The sequence below is a fragment of the Neofelis nebulosa genome, chromosome 15, assembly GCF_028018385.1.
Source record: "Neofelis nebulosa isolate mNeoNeb1 chromosome 15, mNeoNeb1.pri, whole genome shotgun sequence".
NCBI lineage: Eukaryota > Metazoa > Chordata > Mammalia > Carnivora > Felidae > Neofelis > Neofelis nebulosa.
The window spans coordinates 9,607,295-9,624,744 of record NC_080796.1 but is presented as its reverse complement, the minus strand read 5'-3'; the positions used below and the strand labels follow the sequence as shown (position 1 = coordinate 9,624,744).

Genomic DNA, 17,450 nt, shown 5'->3' with positions numbered 1-17,450 from the left:
AGTGTTTTTAATTTTCTGTGGATAAATAGTAATGGAATTACTGGATCATGTATTATTTCTATTTTTAGTTTTTTGAGGTACCTCTATTTTCCATCGTTATTGCACTAATGAATATTCCTCATCAATATTTGTTATTTCTCTTTTTTTCTTTTTTTTTTTGAGAGAGAGAAAGCGTGAGCAGGGGAGGGGCAGAGGGAGAGGGTGAGAGAGAATCTCAAACAGGCTCCACGCCCAGCTTGGCGCCCGATGTGGGGCTCGATCTCACAAACCATCTGCGCATAGTAACAGCTTGCTTTCTTCCTTTTCTTACGTCTGTTATTTCTTTTCTTGCCGCACTGACTTGTATCATTATTAAAATGCTAAGTAGAACTGATAATAACAATTATTTTAATAGAATGCATCCTTATTTGCCTCCTGATTTTAAAGAGAATGTTTTTAACATTTTACCTTGTAAGTGTTTTGTTTGCTGTTCTGCAGTGCTGCTGTTGTCGCTATCAGTTATCAGGCCATGGAAGTTTCCTTTTGTTTCTCATTTGTTAAAAGTGTAGTTTTTAAAAGTGGCAAGAATGGTTGTATAATTTTATTGAACAGGGTTTGTATTATAAATATATTTATTAAGATATTGATATTTTCTTCAATCTGTGTATATGGTGAGTTATGTTAATCAGTTTTCTAATATTAAAACAACTTTGTATTCTTGGGATAAACTCAATTTGGTCATGTTATTTTATTTATAAATTGATTAGCTTGATAATTGGTAAGTTTTTTTTACATCTGTATTCATGAACAAACTTACCTGTATTTTTGGTATGAGATTAGGATGAAATGATAGCTTTCTCAGTTTATTCTTTGGAAAGTTTGTTTTAATATGGGAATTACCACTTTCTTAGTGTGTATAGTTGAACTTGCAGGTAAAGCTGTTCAGGATTGTAATCTTCTTTGTGGAAGATTTTTTACATTGCTGATTCAACTTATTTATTGGCGAGTTCCTATTTTCAGTTTTGAAAAAAAATCAGTTACTCTTTCTAGGAATTTGTTCACGGCTACATTTTTGAATTTATTGGCATAAGCTTTTAATGATACTCTTTTACTACCCATTTAATCTCAGCAGCATCTGGAGTTTTGTCCAGTTTCTCATTCCTAATAGTGACTTTTCAGTTGTTTTTATTGTTTTTCTTCAGTGAACCATCCTTTGGTCTTGTTGAACTTACCTATTATATGGTTATTTTAAAATTAACTGATTTTATTTATTTTGCTTTCCTACATTCTTGTTTTCTTATACTTTGAGTTTATTCTTTTGGTCTAATATTTTGTGTTGTCTGCTTAACACCTTAATTTTTAAGCTTTCCTTCTTTACCAGTGTAAATGTTGAGAGCTTTTCCCCCATGTGGTATATACTCGTTTAGGTTGTGTTCTGGAACTTTTGTTGTATAGTATTTTGTTACTATATAGTTCTTAATATTTTCTGATTATTTTATTAATTTTTCTTCAAAATTGTTTTTGGATATCAGAGTTTATGGTTTTTCCTGGGAATCTTTCTGCTATTGATTTCTTTTTTTTAAATTGTTTATTTATTTTGAGAGTGAGCGCAGTGGGGGAGGGGCAGAGAAAGAGAGAGAGAGAGAGAGAGAGAGAGAGAGAGAGAGAGACAGAGAATCCCAGGCAGTCTCTGTGCTGTCGTTGCAGAGCCTGACAGGGGTCTCGATCTCACAAACCGTGAGATCATGACCTGAGCCAAAATCAAGAGTTGGATGCTTGACTGACTGAGACACCCAGGTGCCCCCTCTGTTACCGATTTCTAATTGCACTGTACTCCTGTAATTTGGTTTTTATGTTCCCAATACTTTGAAGTTCTTTGGAGGTGGTTTTATGTCTTGGCATATTATCAAAATTTGTAGCAGTTTTATGTGTGTTTTAAAATGATATTCTCCAACTCCTCAGTGGTGTATTATAGACAAGGTGCTCAGGTTTTTTGTTTCTTTTTTGTTTTTGCTTTTGTTTTGGTCTGCTTGAGCTGTCAATTACTGAGAGAGTTACAGTAAAATATATGAAGGTGAGTTTGTTTCTTTTATATCTGTCAGTTTGGCTTTACCTATTTTGAGCTTATGTTGCTGGCCTGTACATGTTTAGAATCATTATGTCCTGGTTAGTTCAACATTTTTTTTTAAGCAGTATGTATGCCTCTTTTTAATCTCTATTCTACTCATGCCTTTCCCCCCAATATCTCTTTTGTCAATTATTAATATGCCTTAGTTTTTTGGTGGTGGGAGGGGTTAATATTACCCTCTACTTTTTCTGAAACTTTGCATAAATTTGGGGGAGAACCCACTAAAACAAGAAAAAACGCCACAGAATTTTAGAGAGCACTGGCAAATCTAAATATTATCTACTTGGAAGAATAATTGTAAAATGTGCAAACTTCCAGCAGTATTGGTAAGGGAAAACAATGAAAATAGATCCAAGTATACAAAATTAGCACCTAAAAAGGGATCAAACCTATCTTATAGATTTTTTAAAACAAAAGAATCTTATTTCACTTTACTCCAATGAATTTAAAAATTTCAGCGTAATGTATAAATTTGTAGAAAAGTGTAATTAACACAGTTGTCGTAGGAAGAAATCGAAAACATGAAATGGGCAATAATGTGAAAGAAGTCAATTATCAAAAGTCCATGAAAGGATGTTTTCACTGAAAACATGTGTTTTCAGACCTTATAATCAGTCTCTGCTTTCTTCCTCTAAAAGTTTTGTAGTTTTGTAGTTTTGTTTTTCACCTTGAGCTCTTTAAACGACCTGAATTTTGTTTAGAGAGTAAGCAAGGAGAGAAAGCTACTCAACTTATTTAATGAGGTTGATTTGTCATTGGTCCTAAAGCAGATGAAGACAGTATAGAAAAAAGGTCATTGTAGACCAACATTATTTATGAACACAGATGTAAAATTTTGAAATAGATTCAAAGCAAAGCAATGTCAGGAGTTTATTAACTAAATACACCCAAGTATGGTTTGTCTCAAGGCATACAAAGATGGTTCAGCTTCTAAAGTCTTTTTAAGTAATAGGCCAAATTAAAAGAATGAAATAGAAACCCAGATCTTCATGGAGATTGTAATTAACAGTCCCACCAGCCCTGTATAAGAATACCTGTTATTCACACACCTGCAAACACTTGGTGGTTTCTGGGTTTTTATTTTCGGCACATTTGGTAGGTAAGTAATAGAATATTTCTAGTATGTTTATTTGCATTTCTGTGATTTCTTGTGAGTACCATTTTCTGTTTATTAGCCATTTGTAGTCACACTGAAAAATTTAAATGGAAAAGTAACACTGCATAATTTGTTTACTTGAGGACAGGGACTACTTATCTTTTGTATCTCTCACATCTTATAAAGTGGCTGGCATACAGCAGGTATTAGAAGATACTTCTTGAGTGATGAGTAACTGATTAGTAAAGCTAGGAGCCTCCCGAAGAAATCTGTGACTTAACTCATTTTTGAATGCTTTTAAAAATAGAACAGTTTTGCAGTGTCAAAGAAATGGGATTTTTACTAGCAGATTCCAGAATGTAAAGAATAGATAGGACTGTTTTTTAAGTTTCTCTCAATGCTGTAAGTTCCCACAAAACTTGGATAATGGACAAAACCTATCATCCTAATTACACATGACTGTAGCGTATTCATTTGCTTGGTGCTTTCCGGATATGTGCTACTGCACGGAAAACTTAGCATTACTTCTTGTTTGCATACTGTTTTGTACCTTTGGTATAAAAGATCATTTTAGCAGCCCTTTGCTTTCCGAAATTATATTTCATTTACTCTAGTTTTAAAACAATAGTTTCTTTTCCTGCTTTGCAGTACCGTCTCAGAGGTTTGAAAGAGCGATGTCTTTGACCTTTTAGATAAGATGTTACCCAGTAGGAGGTGTACATGGAATTATTCTCGAAGAACTGAGCTAGATTGCAAATAACTGTAGTGGTCTGTGATGAAATGCTGTTTTTGGATTTAGGGTCAATAATGGGACAAGGGTACAGAGCATATACTTTATTTGGGCTCAGGTTATTTGGAAGTCTTGAGGTGGGGAGACATACAAGGAAGTAGAAGATGTGTTTGAACAACCGCGGAGTGTTACGTTGTAGGCGGCCGTGTGGTGTTTTAGCTGTAGCTGGCAACTAGACTAGCACTGGCCTCATATTGCCTGGCTCCACGTCTTTATTTTCATTTCTCTATTCCATACCTACCCTCTTACCCAGGTATTTCTGAAATGCTGGTATAGAAGCTGGGAAAGGGCGGTGGGGGTGGGGGGACACCAGTGTCAGATTCCTGCTAGACTGATGGATAGATAGATCACTACTCTTCCCTCCTACACCTTTGCAAATAGTTTGTTTGTCAGTAAAATTCCCTCAATTTATGATCTATTTTTTTTCCTTCTGTGACCCTGACTGGTGCACAGTGGCCACAGTCTCAACCATTTGTCCAGTCCAGTTTGTTCACAACCAGGACGCCTGAGTCATTTTATCAAGGTGCTCACTTCGCGTGGCAGCGTGGTTTTGGGTCTTGTCTTTCCAGGGTGAGATCTCCCATACCTTCGTTCGGAGTTGTTCCTTTGACCGTCATCTTCTCCGCTGTGTGGGTTCCAAATGCACAGCAATCTCCATTTCCTTTCCTTATTCTCTAAAGGTAAAAGACTGACACAGAAATCTCTACTAGACTGAGATGTGCGGTGTGGAATGGGCTTCTTTTCTAAATTACTTAGTAGGGCCAAATACCTTCAGAACAAATCAAATTTTAAGGACTGACGGCTCTATTTCAGTCTCCTACAGCTCGAATAAATATGACCCTTGCTCCGTGGAATAGAGCTGTACCCATGTATGATGACCTTTTGTTTTAATTATCACAAATGTTTTACTTTGATATTTCTTTTAATGTTTATTTAGTTATTTTGAGAGAGTCCACACACGTGAGCAGGGGAGGCACAGAGAGAAGGGGAGAGAGGGAATCCCAAGCAAACGCTGCACTGACTGCGCAGAACCCCATGTGGGGCTCGATCTCATAAGCCATGAGATCATGACCTGAGCCGAAATCAAGAGTCAGACTGAGCCACCCAGGCGCCCCATAAATGTTTAATTTTGATGACGTGCCTTTGATTTAATTTGGGACACTTTAAAAAAAAAATTGATTCCAGGCGTAGAATTTAGTGCTTGATCATTTACATATAATACTCAGTGCTCGTCACAAGTGCCCTCCTCAGTGCCCATCACCCTTTTAGCTCATCCCACCTCCCCTCCAGCAGCTCTCAGTTTGTTCTCTCTAGTTAAGAGTCTCTCTTATGGCTTACCTCCCTGTTTTTATCTTCTTTTATTCTTCCTTCCCTTCTCCTATGTTCATCCGTTTTGTTTCTTAAATCTCACATATGAGTGAAATTGTATGGTATTTTTCTTCCTCTGACTTAATTTCATTAGCATAATACACTCTAGTTCCATCTGTATCATCGCAAATGGCAGGATCTCATTCTTTTTGGTGGCTGAGTAATATTCCGGTGTACTTATATACCACATCGTCTTTATCCGTTCATCAGTCGATGGACATTTGGGCTCTTTCCACAATTTGGCTATTGTGGATAGCACTGCTATAAACATTGGGGTACGTGTGCCCCTTTGAATCAGTAGTTTTGTATCCTTTGGATACCTTTGGATAAATACCTAGTAGTGCAGTTGCCGGGTCCTTGGGTAGTTTGGTCTTTAACTTTCTGAGGAACCTGCATACTGTTTTCCAGAGCGGCTGCACCAGTTTGCATTCCCACCAGCAGTGCACGAGGGTTCCCCTTTCTCCGCATCCTCGCCAACATCTGTTGTTTCCTGAGTTGTTAATTTTAGCTATTTTGACTGGTGTGAGGTGGCATCTCATTGTGGTTTTGATTTGCATTTCCCTGATGATGAGTGACGTTGAGCATTTTTTCATGTGTCGGTTGGCCATTTGTATGTCTTCTTTGGAGAAATGTCTCTTCATGTCTTCTGCCTGTTTCTTAACCAGATTATTTTTCTGGTGTTGAGTTTGACAAGTTCGTTATAGATTTTGGATATTAGCCGTTTATCAGGTCATTTGTAGATATCTTCTCCCATTCCGTAGGCTGCCTTTTAGTTTTGTTGATTGTTTCCTTTGCTGTGCATAAGTTTTTTATCTTGATGAGGTCCCAGTATTTCACTTTTGTGTTTGTTTCCCTTGCCTGCAGAGACGTGTCTAGTAAAAAGTTGCTATGGCCAAGGGCAGAGAGGTTGCTACCCGTGTTCTCCTCTAGGATTTTGGTGGTTTCTTGCTTCACATTTAGGTGTTTCATCCATGTTGAGTTTGTTTTCCTGTATGATATAAGAAAGTGGTCCAGTTCCATTCTTCTGCATGTTGCGTCCAGTTTTCCCAGCACCATTTGTTGAAGAGACTTTTTCCCTTGGATTGGAATATGCTTTCCTGTATTTCCTGCTTTGTTGAAGATGAGTTGACAATATAGTTGTGGGTCCATTTCTCGGTCCTCTATTCTGTTCCATTGATCTTTGTGTCTTTTTTTTTCTTCTTCTTCTTTTGCCACTACCATGCTGCCTTGATGGCTATAGCTTTAAAATACAGCTTGATGTCTGAAATTGTGATGACTCCCACTTTGCTTTTCTGTTTGGGGACTTTTCTGGTTCCGTACAAATTTTAGAATAGTTTGTTCTAGCTCTGTGAAAAATTCTGGTGTTATTTTTATAGGGACTGCATTGAATGTGTAGATTGCTTTGGGTTGTATAGACATTTTAACAGTGTTTGTTCTTTCAATCCATGAACGTGGAATGTTTTTCCATTTCTTCGTGTCTTCAGTTTCTTTCATAAGTGTCCTATAGCTATCAGAGTATAGATCTAATTTTTACCTCTTTGATTAGGTTTATTCCTCATATGTTATGTTTTTGGTGCAGTTGTAAAAGGGATTGATGGATTCCTTGATTTCTCTTTTCCTCTTCTTCATTGTTGGTGTACAGAAATGCAACAATGTGTGTCCTGTGACTTTGCTGACTTCATGTGTCCATTCTAGGAGACTTCTGGTGGGGTCTTTCAGGTTTTCCATGTGGAATATCACTTCCTCTGCAAAGAGTGGAAGTTTGACTTCTTCCTTGCTGATTTGGATGCCTTTTATTTCTTTTTGTTGTCTGATTCCTGAGGCTAGGACTTCAAGTACTATGCTGAACAACAGTGGTGAGAGTGGACATCCCTGTTGTGTTCCTGACCTTAGGGGAAAAGCTCTGTTTTTCCCTATTGAGGATGATATTAGCTGTGGGTCTTTCATATATGGCCTTTGTGATGTTGAGATATGTTCCCTCTAAACCTACGTTCTTGAGGGTTTTTGTCAAGAAAGGATGCTCTATTTTGTCAAATGCTTTTTCTGCATCTGTTGAGAGGATCATGTGGTTCTTGTCCTTTCTTTTATTAATGTGGTGTATCACACTGATTGATTTGCAGATATCCATACATAATGACCTTTTAATCACATTACCCCTTTTTGTGTGAGAATAAAGAGGGACATGAGGGGAGGGAAGGAAGCAGGTCTAAATTTGTCTTAGAGGCAGCAGAATGTACATTGATTCTGTAATTTTAAAAAATGTCAATTTATCCTTTATAATTAATAATATGTCTAAATTCTTTTCATCATATTTAAGGCCATTTATGTTTTCCACTTTCCATCTTCAATTTCTTTGCATTTCTTCTCAAAATTCTATAACGACAATGGATTATTTCGTGTTACCACCTCAAATTAATTTCCCTCCTCTCTTCATTTGCTTGTATTGCCTCCTGTGCCTGGAATGTCTACACTGCAAACCCAGGCAAAGTAGCAAAATTCTACTTAGTCCTCAAGATCCAGTTCCTGTGGTATATCCACGAATTCTTAGTGTTGTGTTCTCACTCGTCTGAAGTACTTTATGTTTACCTCCATTAGAAGTCTCATCACATTGTTCCATTTTGTACATGTGCCTACTCTCTGTCTGTCCTAAAGCCTCAGAACTTCTTGAAGGAAGGTACCGTATTGTAATCTTATTTGTTCAGACTCTGGTGATTGCCACCATGCTTTGCATAGTGTAAACTCTTGCTGAGGGTGTGTTAAAAGGATAAATGAATGAATGAATGTGAAAGAAATCTGAATTTTCTTGGCTGAAACTCCCGCGGGTACCATGAAATTTGCTTTTACTTCTCGGACATTTGTGTTCAAGTATGTGTCTAGCATTGAGAGTTAGAATATGCAGAATGTTTCGCATGAAAATAAACTGGTCTCGTTTGTACCTCCCTGTTACTTTGCATTATTTCATATGTTATTAGGTGTTTAACAATATGTTCTCAACAAAAATGTATTCACATATAAGAAATAAAGGAAATTGGGGCGCTGGGTGGCTCAGTTGGTTAAGCATCTGACTTCCGCTCAGGTCATGATCTGGCAGTTTGTGAGTTGGAGCCCCATGTTGGGCTCTGTGCTGCCAGCTCAGAGCCTGGAGCCTGCCTCGGATTCGGGGTCTCCCTCTCTCTGCCCCTCTCCTGCTCGTGCTCTCTCTCAAAAATAAATAAACATTAAAAAAAGGAAAAGAAATAAGGGAAATTGTTTTCTTATGGATATTAAATCTATTCTCAATATAGTGTGATGGGATTATGAAACACTTTGACTTCATTCTTAATCATAACTTGAATTTTTGTTGTTTAAGAAATACCATTATATGTACCTAATTTGCATCACATTTCATTAAGAAAGTGACTAATGTTGCTCTTTTGTTTCAGCCAAACCATTTACTTCTAAAGTGAAACAGATGCGTCTACATAGAGAAGACTTTGAGATATTGAAGGTGATTGGTCGAGGAGCTTTTGGAGAGGTAAGAAAGAGAGTTTTTATAAAAGTTCTGCTACTTGGTTTGGAAGTGATTTTATACAGTCTGTGAGGCAATTTAACTCAAGTATGATTTCCTTGCTGTCGTAATTGATACAGTTGATCAGAAAATATATTAGAGTTTTGAATGAAATATTTCTGCGTGGAAATATTTTCCAAGATATTTTTCTTCTTCATATGTCAATGTAAGGTTGAGGATGCTTCTGGACTCTCTTCTCCAACGGCTTATTTGTCTCTCGTCGTGCCACTGCCACACTTGGCTTACGTTACTCTAGATTAAGAAGTTTCCGTATCTGGTAGTGTATGTCCTCCAACATCCTCCCTCTCCTTCTCTGTTCTTGGCCCTTTATATTTTCATGTAATTTTACAGTGAGTATTTCAATTTCAGAATTACTCTTAAAAATCCATACCCATACATCTGCTTGAATTTTGATTAGGATTACGCTGAAACTAGAGATCAGTTTGTAGGGGCACCCGGGTGGCTCAGTCGGTTAAGCTCTGACTCTGGATTTGGCTCAGGTCATGATCTCTCGGTTCATGAGACAGAGCCTCCCATCGGGCTCTGCGCTGATAGCGTGGAGCCTGCTTGGGATTCTCTCTCTCTGCCCCTCTCCTGCTCGTGCTCCCCCCCACCCCCAAATAAATGAATACCCTTAAAAAAAGCAAAAAAAAAAACTTCTTTAGACATCAATTTGTGGATAATTGACATCTTAACACTAGGTCAGCCAATCAATGAAGGAATGTGACATTCTTTGTTATTTTATTTATTTATTTTTTTAATTTTTTTTTTAACTTTTTATTTATTTTTGAGACAGAGAGAGACAGAGCATGAACGGGGGAGGGGCAGAGAGAGAGGGAGACACAGAATCGGAAGCAGGCTCCAGGCTCTGAGCCATCAGCCCAGAGCCCGACGCGGGGCTCGAACTCACGGACCGCGAGATCGTGACCTGAGCTGAAGTCAGCGCTCAACCGACTGAGCCACCCAGGCACCCCAAATTCTTTGTTATTTTAATTAGAATTGTTAGATTTCATTTTCTAGGGTTTTTTTTTGTTTTTGTTTTGTTTTTTTTTTTTTTTGCTAATAGTTAGAAATATAATTGAATTTTGTTTGACTTTATACCTAGTAACCTAGCTAATTTTACTTTTTCAATTATGAATTGTGTTGGATTTTAAGATGTCTTATCAGCATCTTTTGAGACACTTAAGGCTTTTCTCTCTTGCTCTGTTAATGTATTGAATTACCCCAGTTTATTTTCAAATGTTAAACTAACCTGGCATTTCTAAGCTAAGCCCAACTTTGTATTACCCTTTTTATGTTTCCTTGCTCTTGGTTTGCTCTGTGAACATGTGTACGTGCTTAGGATCTTTGAGAGAAATTGGCCTGTAATTTTCCTACTAAAAATCCTGATCAGATGTTGGTGTTTTGATTATGCTGGCCTCATAAAAAGAGGGAGGTATTCCCTCTTTTACCATTCTCTGGTGGAGTTTGGGAAGATTGTTATTATTTTTTCCTTACATGCTTAGAAGATTTCACTTGTAAAACCGTGGGCCCTCGAGGTTGCTGGTGACACTGTTTGAGATTATGTATTGAATATCTGTAGTGGAAATCAGACTGGTTTGGATTGAGTCCATCCATGTCATCTAATTTTTCACACTTATTACTCTATTGATTATTTTTACCTGTTACTTTTTCATTTGTCATGCTAGAGCTTTATCGGTTTTGTTATTTTTTCAATGAATTAACCTTTGCCTTTTGAATTTTTCTGTTGTAGATTCGATTTCTGTTTCAAAAATTTCTGCTCTTAATATTTTCTTCCTTCTATTCTCTTTGGTTTTAACTTGCTATCCTTTTCATAGCTTTTGGAGATAGATACTTACAGCATTGATGTGTAGCCCTTCTTTCCATATGTGTATTTAAGGCTATACATCTTCCTCTAAGCAGCTTTAGCTACAGCTGATAAGTTTTATCATGTCATGTTTTCATTGTTATTTTGCTCAAAATACAATGTGATTTCCAGTATGATTGTAAATTTCCACTATTTGTGTGGTTTTTAAAAATTTATTACTTTAGAAGTTTGTTGCTCAATTTCTAAATATTTAGAGGGTTTTGTAGTTATATTTCTGTTATTGAGTTGCAGTGTAATTCTGTAACAGTTACTGTGTGATGTCAGTCTTAAATTTTTTTTTTTAACGTTTATTTATTTTTGAGACAGAGAGAGACAGAGCATGAACGGGGGAGGATCAGAGAGAGGGAGACACAGAATCTGAAACAGGCTCCAGGCTCTGAGCTGTCAGTCAGCACAGAGCCCGACGCGGGGCTCGAACTCAAGGACCGCGAGATCATGACCTGAGCCGAAGTTAGCCGCTTAACCGACTGAGCCACCCAGGCGCCCCTGTGTGATTTCAGTCTTTAGAAATTTGCTGTGCATTGTTCTAGAAATACTAATTAGGTTAAATTCATTAATCTTGTTTAAATCTTCCACATCCTTCATTATTTTCTCAGCTTGATCTGCCATTTCCTTATTTATTCTTTATTTTCTTTCTTTCAGTTTTCACTGATAACAAATATAAAGTTATATCTTCCTGGTGATTAACTCTTTTATCATAGTGGAATGATCCTTGTCATCTCTAGGTAATGCTTTTGGAGTTAAATTGTCCTTAATTTGACATCAGTAGAATGATTTCAGCTCGTTTTATTAACATTTGCATTAAATATCATATTCCTTCCTTGTAGTTTTAGCTTTTTAGAATCTTATGTATGTTTACTGTTAAGTAGAATATAGTTTTTGTTTTGTTTTGTTTTTTAAAGTAAATTCTACCCCCAATGTGGGGCTCAAACTCATGACCTTGAGATCAAGAGTCGCATTCTCTACCAGCTGAGCCAGCCAGGCACCCCAGTTTTTGTTTTTTAATCCACTCTGATAATCTCTTGTCTTTTAGTTGGAGTATATAGTCAGTTGATATTTAGTGTAAATACACTACGTACTATAATTTTTTTTCTATATTTGTCTTACCCATTCTGTATTATGTGTCTCCCAATTCCTGGATTAATGGAGTATTTTAAATTATTTTTTCTCTCATTTATTAATTTCTTAGTTTTACTTTTTGTTGGTTTCCTGAGAGATTGCCACATGTGTCTTTGGTAAATTTGTGTTTTGCCGATTCTCATTTACCTGACTTCTACCTTTTTTGTCATTGCTCTTATGTTTTTAGTTCTACATATATTTAAAACCTTAAAAATTACTGTCCCTGTTCACATGGGCTTATTCATACATCTACATTGTCTCTTGCTCTTCATAGTCACATACTTTACATTCACATACTTCCCTTTGATACCATTTCATTTTGACTTAAAAATTCTGTTTAGTATTTCATCATGTTTGATGATAAACTGTCTGCTTTTATTTGTCTGAAAATATGTTTCTTTTAAGGTCTTAAAATTTTTTAAAAATTGAGTTATATGCATGCCTAACTCAGTGGATTTTTGCATTTGCGTGAACTTGTGTCACCATTATGCAGACCAAGATAGACATGCATTGCCTCCTCTATGTGAGTAAGTACCTCCATATTAACCATCTCTGCTGACTTTATCACCGTAGACTTATTTTACCTGTTTTTGAATTTTATATTAATGAAATTCTAATATATGTCCTTGTTTGTGACTTATTTTGCTCAAGATTATGCTTGTGTTATTCATCTTTGTTTGTATTGGTTCATAGTACTCCTTTGTATAAATATACCACAAGTTATTTATTCATACTAATGTTGTGGGGATTCAAGTTGTTGATGGTTTATGGCCACGTTATTAATGTTGTTACGAATGTTCTTGTACATGTCTTTTGGGAGGCAAGACACTCATTTGTGTTGGATGTAAACTTAGGAGTGGACTTGCTGGGTCACTGGGTGGGCATATTCAGGTTTAGTAGATAGTGCCAGATAATTTCCCAAGTGGTTTCCCATTTATCATTTTTACCAGTACACCTACCAACAACATATTAAGGTCTCAGTTGCGTTACAGCCTCACCAATACTTGGTAATTTTGGTTTTTTTTTTTACCTTTACGCCATTTTTTTTTTTTTTTTTTTTTTTTTTTTTTTTTTTTTGGTGAATGAATAGTAACACTGAATTATGATTTTATTTTACATTTTCTTTACGTTAAGATTTCTTTACAAATTCTATAAGTTAAGCCCATTTTCATATCACTTTATATAACTTAGATTTTTTTTTTTTTTTCATGAAGTGCACATTCTGAGGTTGGGGAATTGGGAGTGGGTTGTTGGACTTACTGGTATATATTCTGGATTTACATCCTTTGTTGGAGATAATGTGTGTGTGTGTATTAAATAAAATATCTCTTCCTTCCTGTGGCTTGGCTTTTCCCTCTCCATATGGATTTTTTTATTGAAGAGAAGTTCTTAGGTTTAGTGAAGACCAGTTAATTAAACTTTTCTTTATTGATCAGCCCTTTTTGTGTTCCTTGAAAGAAGTTTTTTTTCTAACCTCAAGGTCATTTAGACATTTTCTTGTGTCATCTTCCAGAATCTTTAAAAATATCGTTTATATTTCAGTCTTTGATCCATCTGGTATCGATGATTTTGTATTTCTTGAGGTACAGGTCAAGGTTCATTTTATTCTTTGTGGATTTTATACATTTATTTATGAGTGTTTGGTGTTTGTGGATGAGCTTTTTATAGAATTCTGTTTGCTAATAACTTTGTTGCTAGAATAGAAATACAATTGATTTTTGTATATTCATCTTGTATATAAGGATCTTGACATATTAATTTAGTTTATATATGTTTTTTGAATTTTTCATAATCATATTTCTAAATAATGACAGCTTTTGTTTTCTTTCTTCCCAATCCTTATGCCTTTTATTTCTTTATCTTGTATTATTGCAGTGGAGAGGATCTTCCAGAAAATGTTGAATTCAAGTGGTGAAAATAGAATTTTTACCTGATTTGTGATTTCAGGAGGAAGTGTGCAGTATTTTACTATTGGGTTTGAAGTTTGCTACAGCTTTTTTGTTTGTACTGTTACTCTTTTTCAGGTTAAGGAAGTTTTCTTTATAGTCCTAGTCTGTTGAGAGTTTTTGCCATGCATAGGAGTTAACTTTTATCAAAAGCTTTTTCTATATGTGTTTTGATGATATGATTTAACTTCTTTATTCGGTTACTGTTGGGATTATATTGGTTAGTTTTTAAAGGTATCAATACTGCATTATTGTATAAGTTCAGTTGTTCCTGATGTATCATTTTAATATATGCAAGTTGGGTTGGTTTGCTAATATTTTGTTTAGCAGTTTTTTGTTTTATGTGCACGAGAAAGATTGGCCTTTAATTTACCTGTCTTGTTAATTTTGGAATGATATACCTAACTCATAAGACAATTTGGGAACTGTTCTTGCTTTCTCAGCTTTTTTGAAAGAGTTTGTAGAGGATTAGTATTATTTCTTTGAAAACTAGTGAAGCCATGGAGACTAGGAGTGGAATTTTTTTTTTTTTTTGGTTGTCTAGCTCTTCTGAGGTAAATTTTATACATGTTGAAGTACACTAATTATATATACATATAATGCTGTGAGTTTTGAGAGATAGATAGATTTACCCTTATTGAAGATACAGAATATTTCCATCTTCCTAGCAAGCTCCCTTTCCTGTCACTTTCCCATAGCTTCCAAGTGGCCACCACTGTTCTAAATTTTCACTGTGGATTAGTTTTGGGTTTTTGAAAATTTCACGTAAATGGAATCATACCATAGGTACTTTTTGGTGTACAAATTCTTTTGCTCAGAATATGTCTGATGAGATCCATCCTTGTGATCGAATGTATGAATATTCTCTTCTTATTGCCGATTAACATATTATTTTATTACTATATTACAATTTATCCATTCTTCTGTTGATGAGCATTTGGGCTGTTTCTAGTTTTTGGCTATTAGGAATAGAGCCGACATGCATATTATTGTACAAGTATTTATGGAAATACATTTCTCTCTTCTTTGGACAAAACCTGCTACTGGAACTGCTCTGTTATTGGTAGGTGCATGTTTAAATTTAAAAGAACCTGGCACATTTTTTTCTAAGGAGGTTATACCATTTTACATTCCTATCATGTTCCGTGGTTCTCACCAATACTTTGTTGTTGTTAGTCTAGTTGGGTAATAGTCGCTCATGGTCTTAAATAGCATTGTTATAGGTGTTTCTGTGGCTTATTCACCATTCTTCTATCTTCTTCGTGAAGTATGTGTTCACATGTTTTGCTCATTTTTAAAAATTGAGGTATTTGTATTTTTATTATTGAGTTCTGGGAGTTCATCATATTTTATATTTGTAAAAGTCCTTTGTCAATAGATGTTTTGTCAGTATTTTCTCACAGGCTGTGTGGCTTGCCTATTAATTTTCTGAAAAATGTTTTTATGAGCAGAAGTTTTCAATTTTGATGCTATAATTATGAATTTTTTTCTCCCATGGTTATTGTTTTCTATGTACTTTCTAAGAAATTTGGGTTCATACCCAGGTCACAAAGATGTTCTGTTTTTTCCTGAAAGTTTTATAACTTTAGCTCTTATGATGTGTAGTTTGGTGATTTATTTTGAATGAATTCACGTGTCACGTGAGCTAAGGGTTGAGGTTCATTTATTTCCTAATGGATAGGCGGTTGTTTCCGCGCCATTTAGTGAAAAAAGCTGTTTTCCCCCTATTGAATTACTTCAGCACCTTTGTCAGAAATATCAGTTGACCATATAAATCTTGATCTTTTTCTGCTTTTCCTATTCTGTTGCATTGATCCCTCTGTCTGTCCTATGCCAGTCTCATACTATCTTGATTTTGATCCCTCTAGCTTTACACTGAAAAGTTGAGAGCATGTAGTGAAGTCTGAGGGTAAGTCCTTCTACGTTGTTCTCTTTCAAAATTGTTTTAGCTCTTCTAGGATTGTTGCCGTATTGCATAAATTCTAAAATCTGTGCCAGTTTCCGTAAATGCCTAACTCATCATTGAACATGGGTTCATATTCAATTATAGATCAGTTTTGGTAGAACTGACATATAAATAATGTTGAGTCTACTAGTTCATAAACAAGGTATTTCTCTTGGTTTTTTTAAGGTGTCTTTTAATTTTTCTTAGGATCGTCTTATTATGTTAGTATACAGTTTTGTTCATACTTCGTTAAATTTATTCTTAAATATATTATGTTTTTTGATGCTATGGTAGATGAGACTGAAAATTTTTATGTTTAGCTAGAATGCTGCTAATATGTAGATACATCAGTGACTTTTGTATCTGACGTGATTTCCTCAATTCACTTACTATTTTTTGGATAGTTTTTTATCGTTTTAATTGCTGTTTTCTTAGATTTTCTTTGTAAACAATCACCTTGTCTGAGACTAGGGACAATTTCCTTATTATTTTCCAGACTTTCTACCTTCTATTTCTTTATCTTGACTTACTGCACTAGTTCAGATCCCAAGGAAAATACTGAATAGGTGTCCTGAGACACCTATTCCTGAGCTTTGGGGGAAAGGATTCGGCATTTCACTGCCTAAGTATGGCGTTAATGGTAGGTGTTGGTGGAGGTGCCTTTTAACCGATTGAAGATACTGTCTTCTATTACTAGTTTGCTGAGAGTTTAAAAAATTTAATGACTGATGGGTGCTGAATTTTGTCATATGCTTCTCTGGCATCTGGTGAAATTATCATATAGATTCACCCTTTTATTCTGTTAGTACGGTTAGTTATTTGATTGACTTTTTAAAAATAGACCAATTTTTAGCGCAGTTTTAGGTTCATAGCAAAATTGAGTGGAAAGTACAGGGAGTTCCCATGCACCCCGCACTGACATGTGCACAGCCTCGCCCACTGTCAGCATCCTTTACTCCAGTGATACATTTGTGTGTAGTCTGTGAATCTGCAGTGACACATCGTCATCACCCAAGGTCCACAGTTTACATTAGGGTTCGCTCTTGGTGCTGCCCATTGTCTGGGTTTGAACAAATGTATAAAGACACATACCCACCACGTAGTGTCGCATGAATGGTTTCACTGCCTTCAAAATCCTCTCTCTGTGCTCTGTTTATCATCCTCCCTCCCCTCATCCTCTGTCACCGATCTTTTTACCGTCTCTACAGTCTTGCCTTTTCCAGAATGTCCGATAGTTGGAATTATACAGGATGTAGCCTTTTCATAGTGCCTTCTTCCATGTTCATTTAAGTTCCCTTCGTGTCTTTTTATGGCTTTTGATCGCTCATTTCTCTTTAGTGCTGAATGACATACCATTGTCCGAATATGCCACTGTTTTTAATTATCCATTTGCCTGCTGAAAGACATCTTGGTTGTGTCCAACTTTTGGCAATTATGAATACAGCTGCCATAAATACCCACATGCAGGTTATTGTGTGGACATAAGTTTTCATTTCTTTTGGGCAGATACCAAAGAGCAAGATCCCTGGATTGACTGACATAAGAGTATTATTAAAGTTTTGTAAGAAACTGCCAGAAGGCCTTCCAAAGTGGCCGGTACCATTTTGCGTTTTCACCAGGAATGAATGAGAGTTCTTGTAGCCT

At 36.0% G+C, this 17,450-nt stretch overlaps 1 protein-coding gene across 16 annotated transcripts in view; it reads left to right on the top strand.

The window, feature by feature from the left end:
- Window positions 1-17,450, top strand: part of CDC42BPA (CDC42 binding protein kinase alpha) — a 316,161-nt gene that overhangs the window by 61,843 nt on the left and 236,868 nt on the right. For 15 of the 16 annotated variants that reach the window (XM_058700194.1, XM_058700191.1, XM_058700193.1 and 12 more), the window contains exon 2: window positions 8,784-8,875. The exons of the other annotated variant lie outside the window; for it this stretch is intronic. In XM_058700194.1, coding sequence (XP_058556177.1) covers window positions 8,784-8,875 — 92 coding nt within the window. The remainder of the gene's footprint in view (window positions 1-8,783; window positions 8,876-17,450) is intronic. 16 annotated transcript variants of the gene reach the window in all.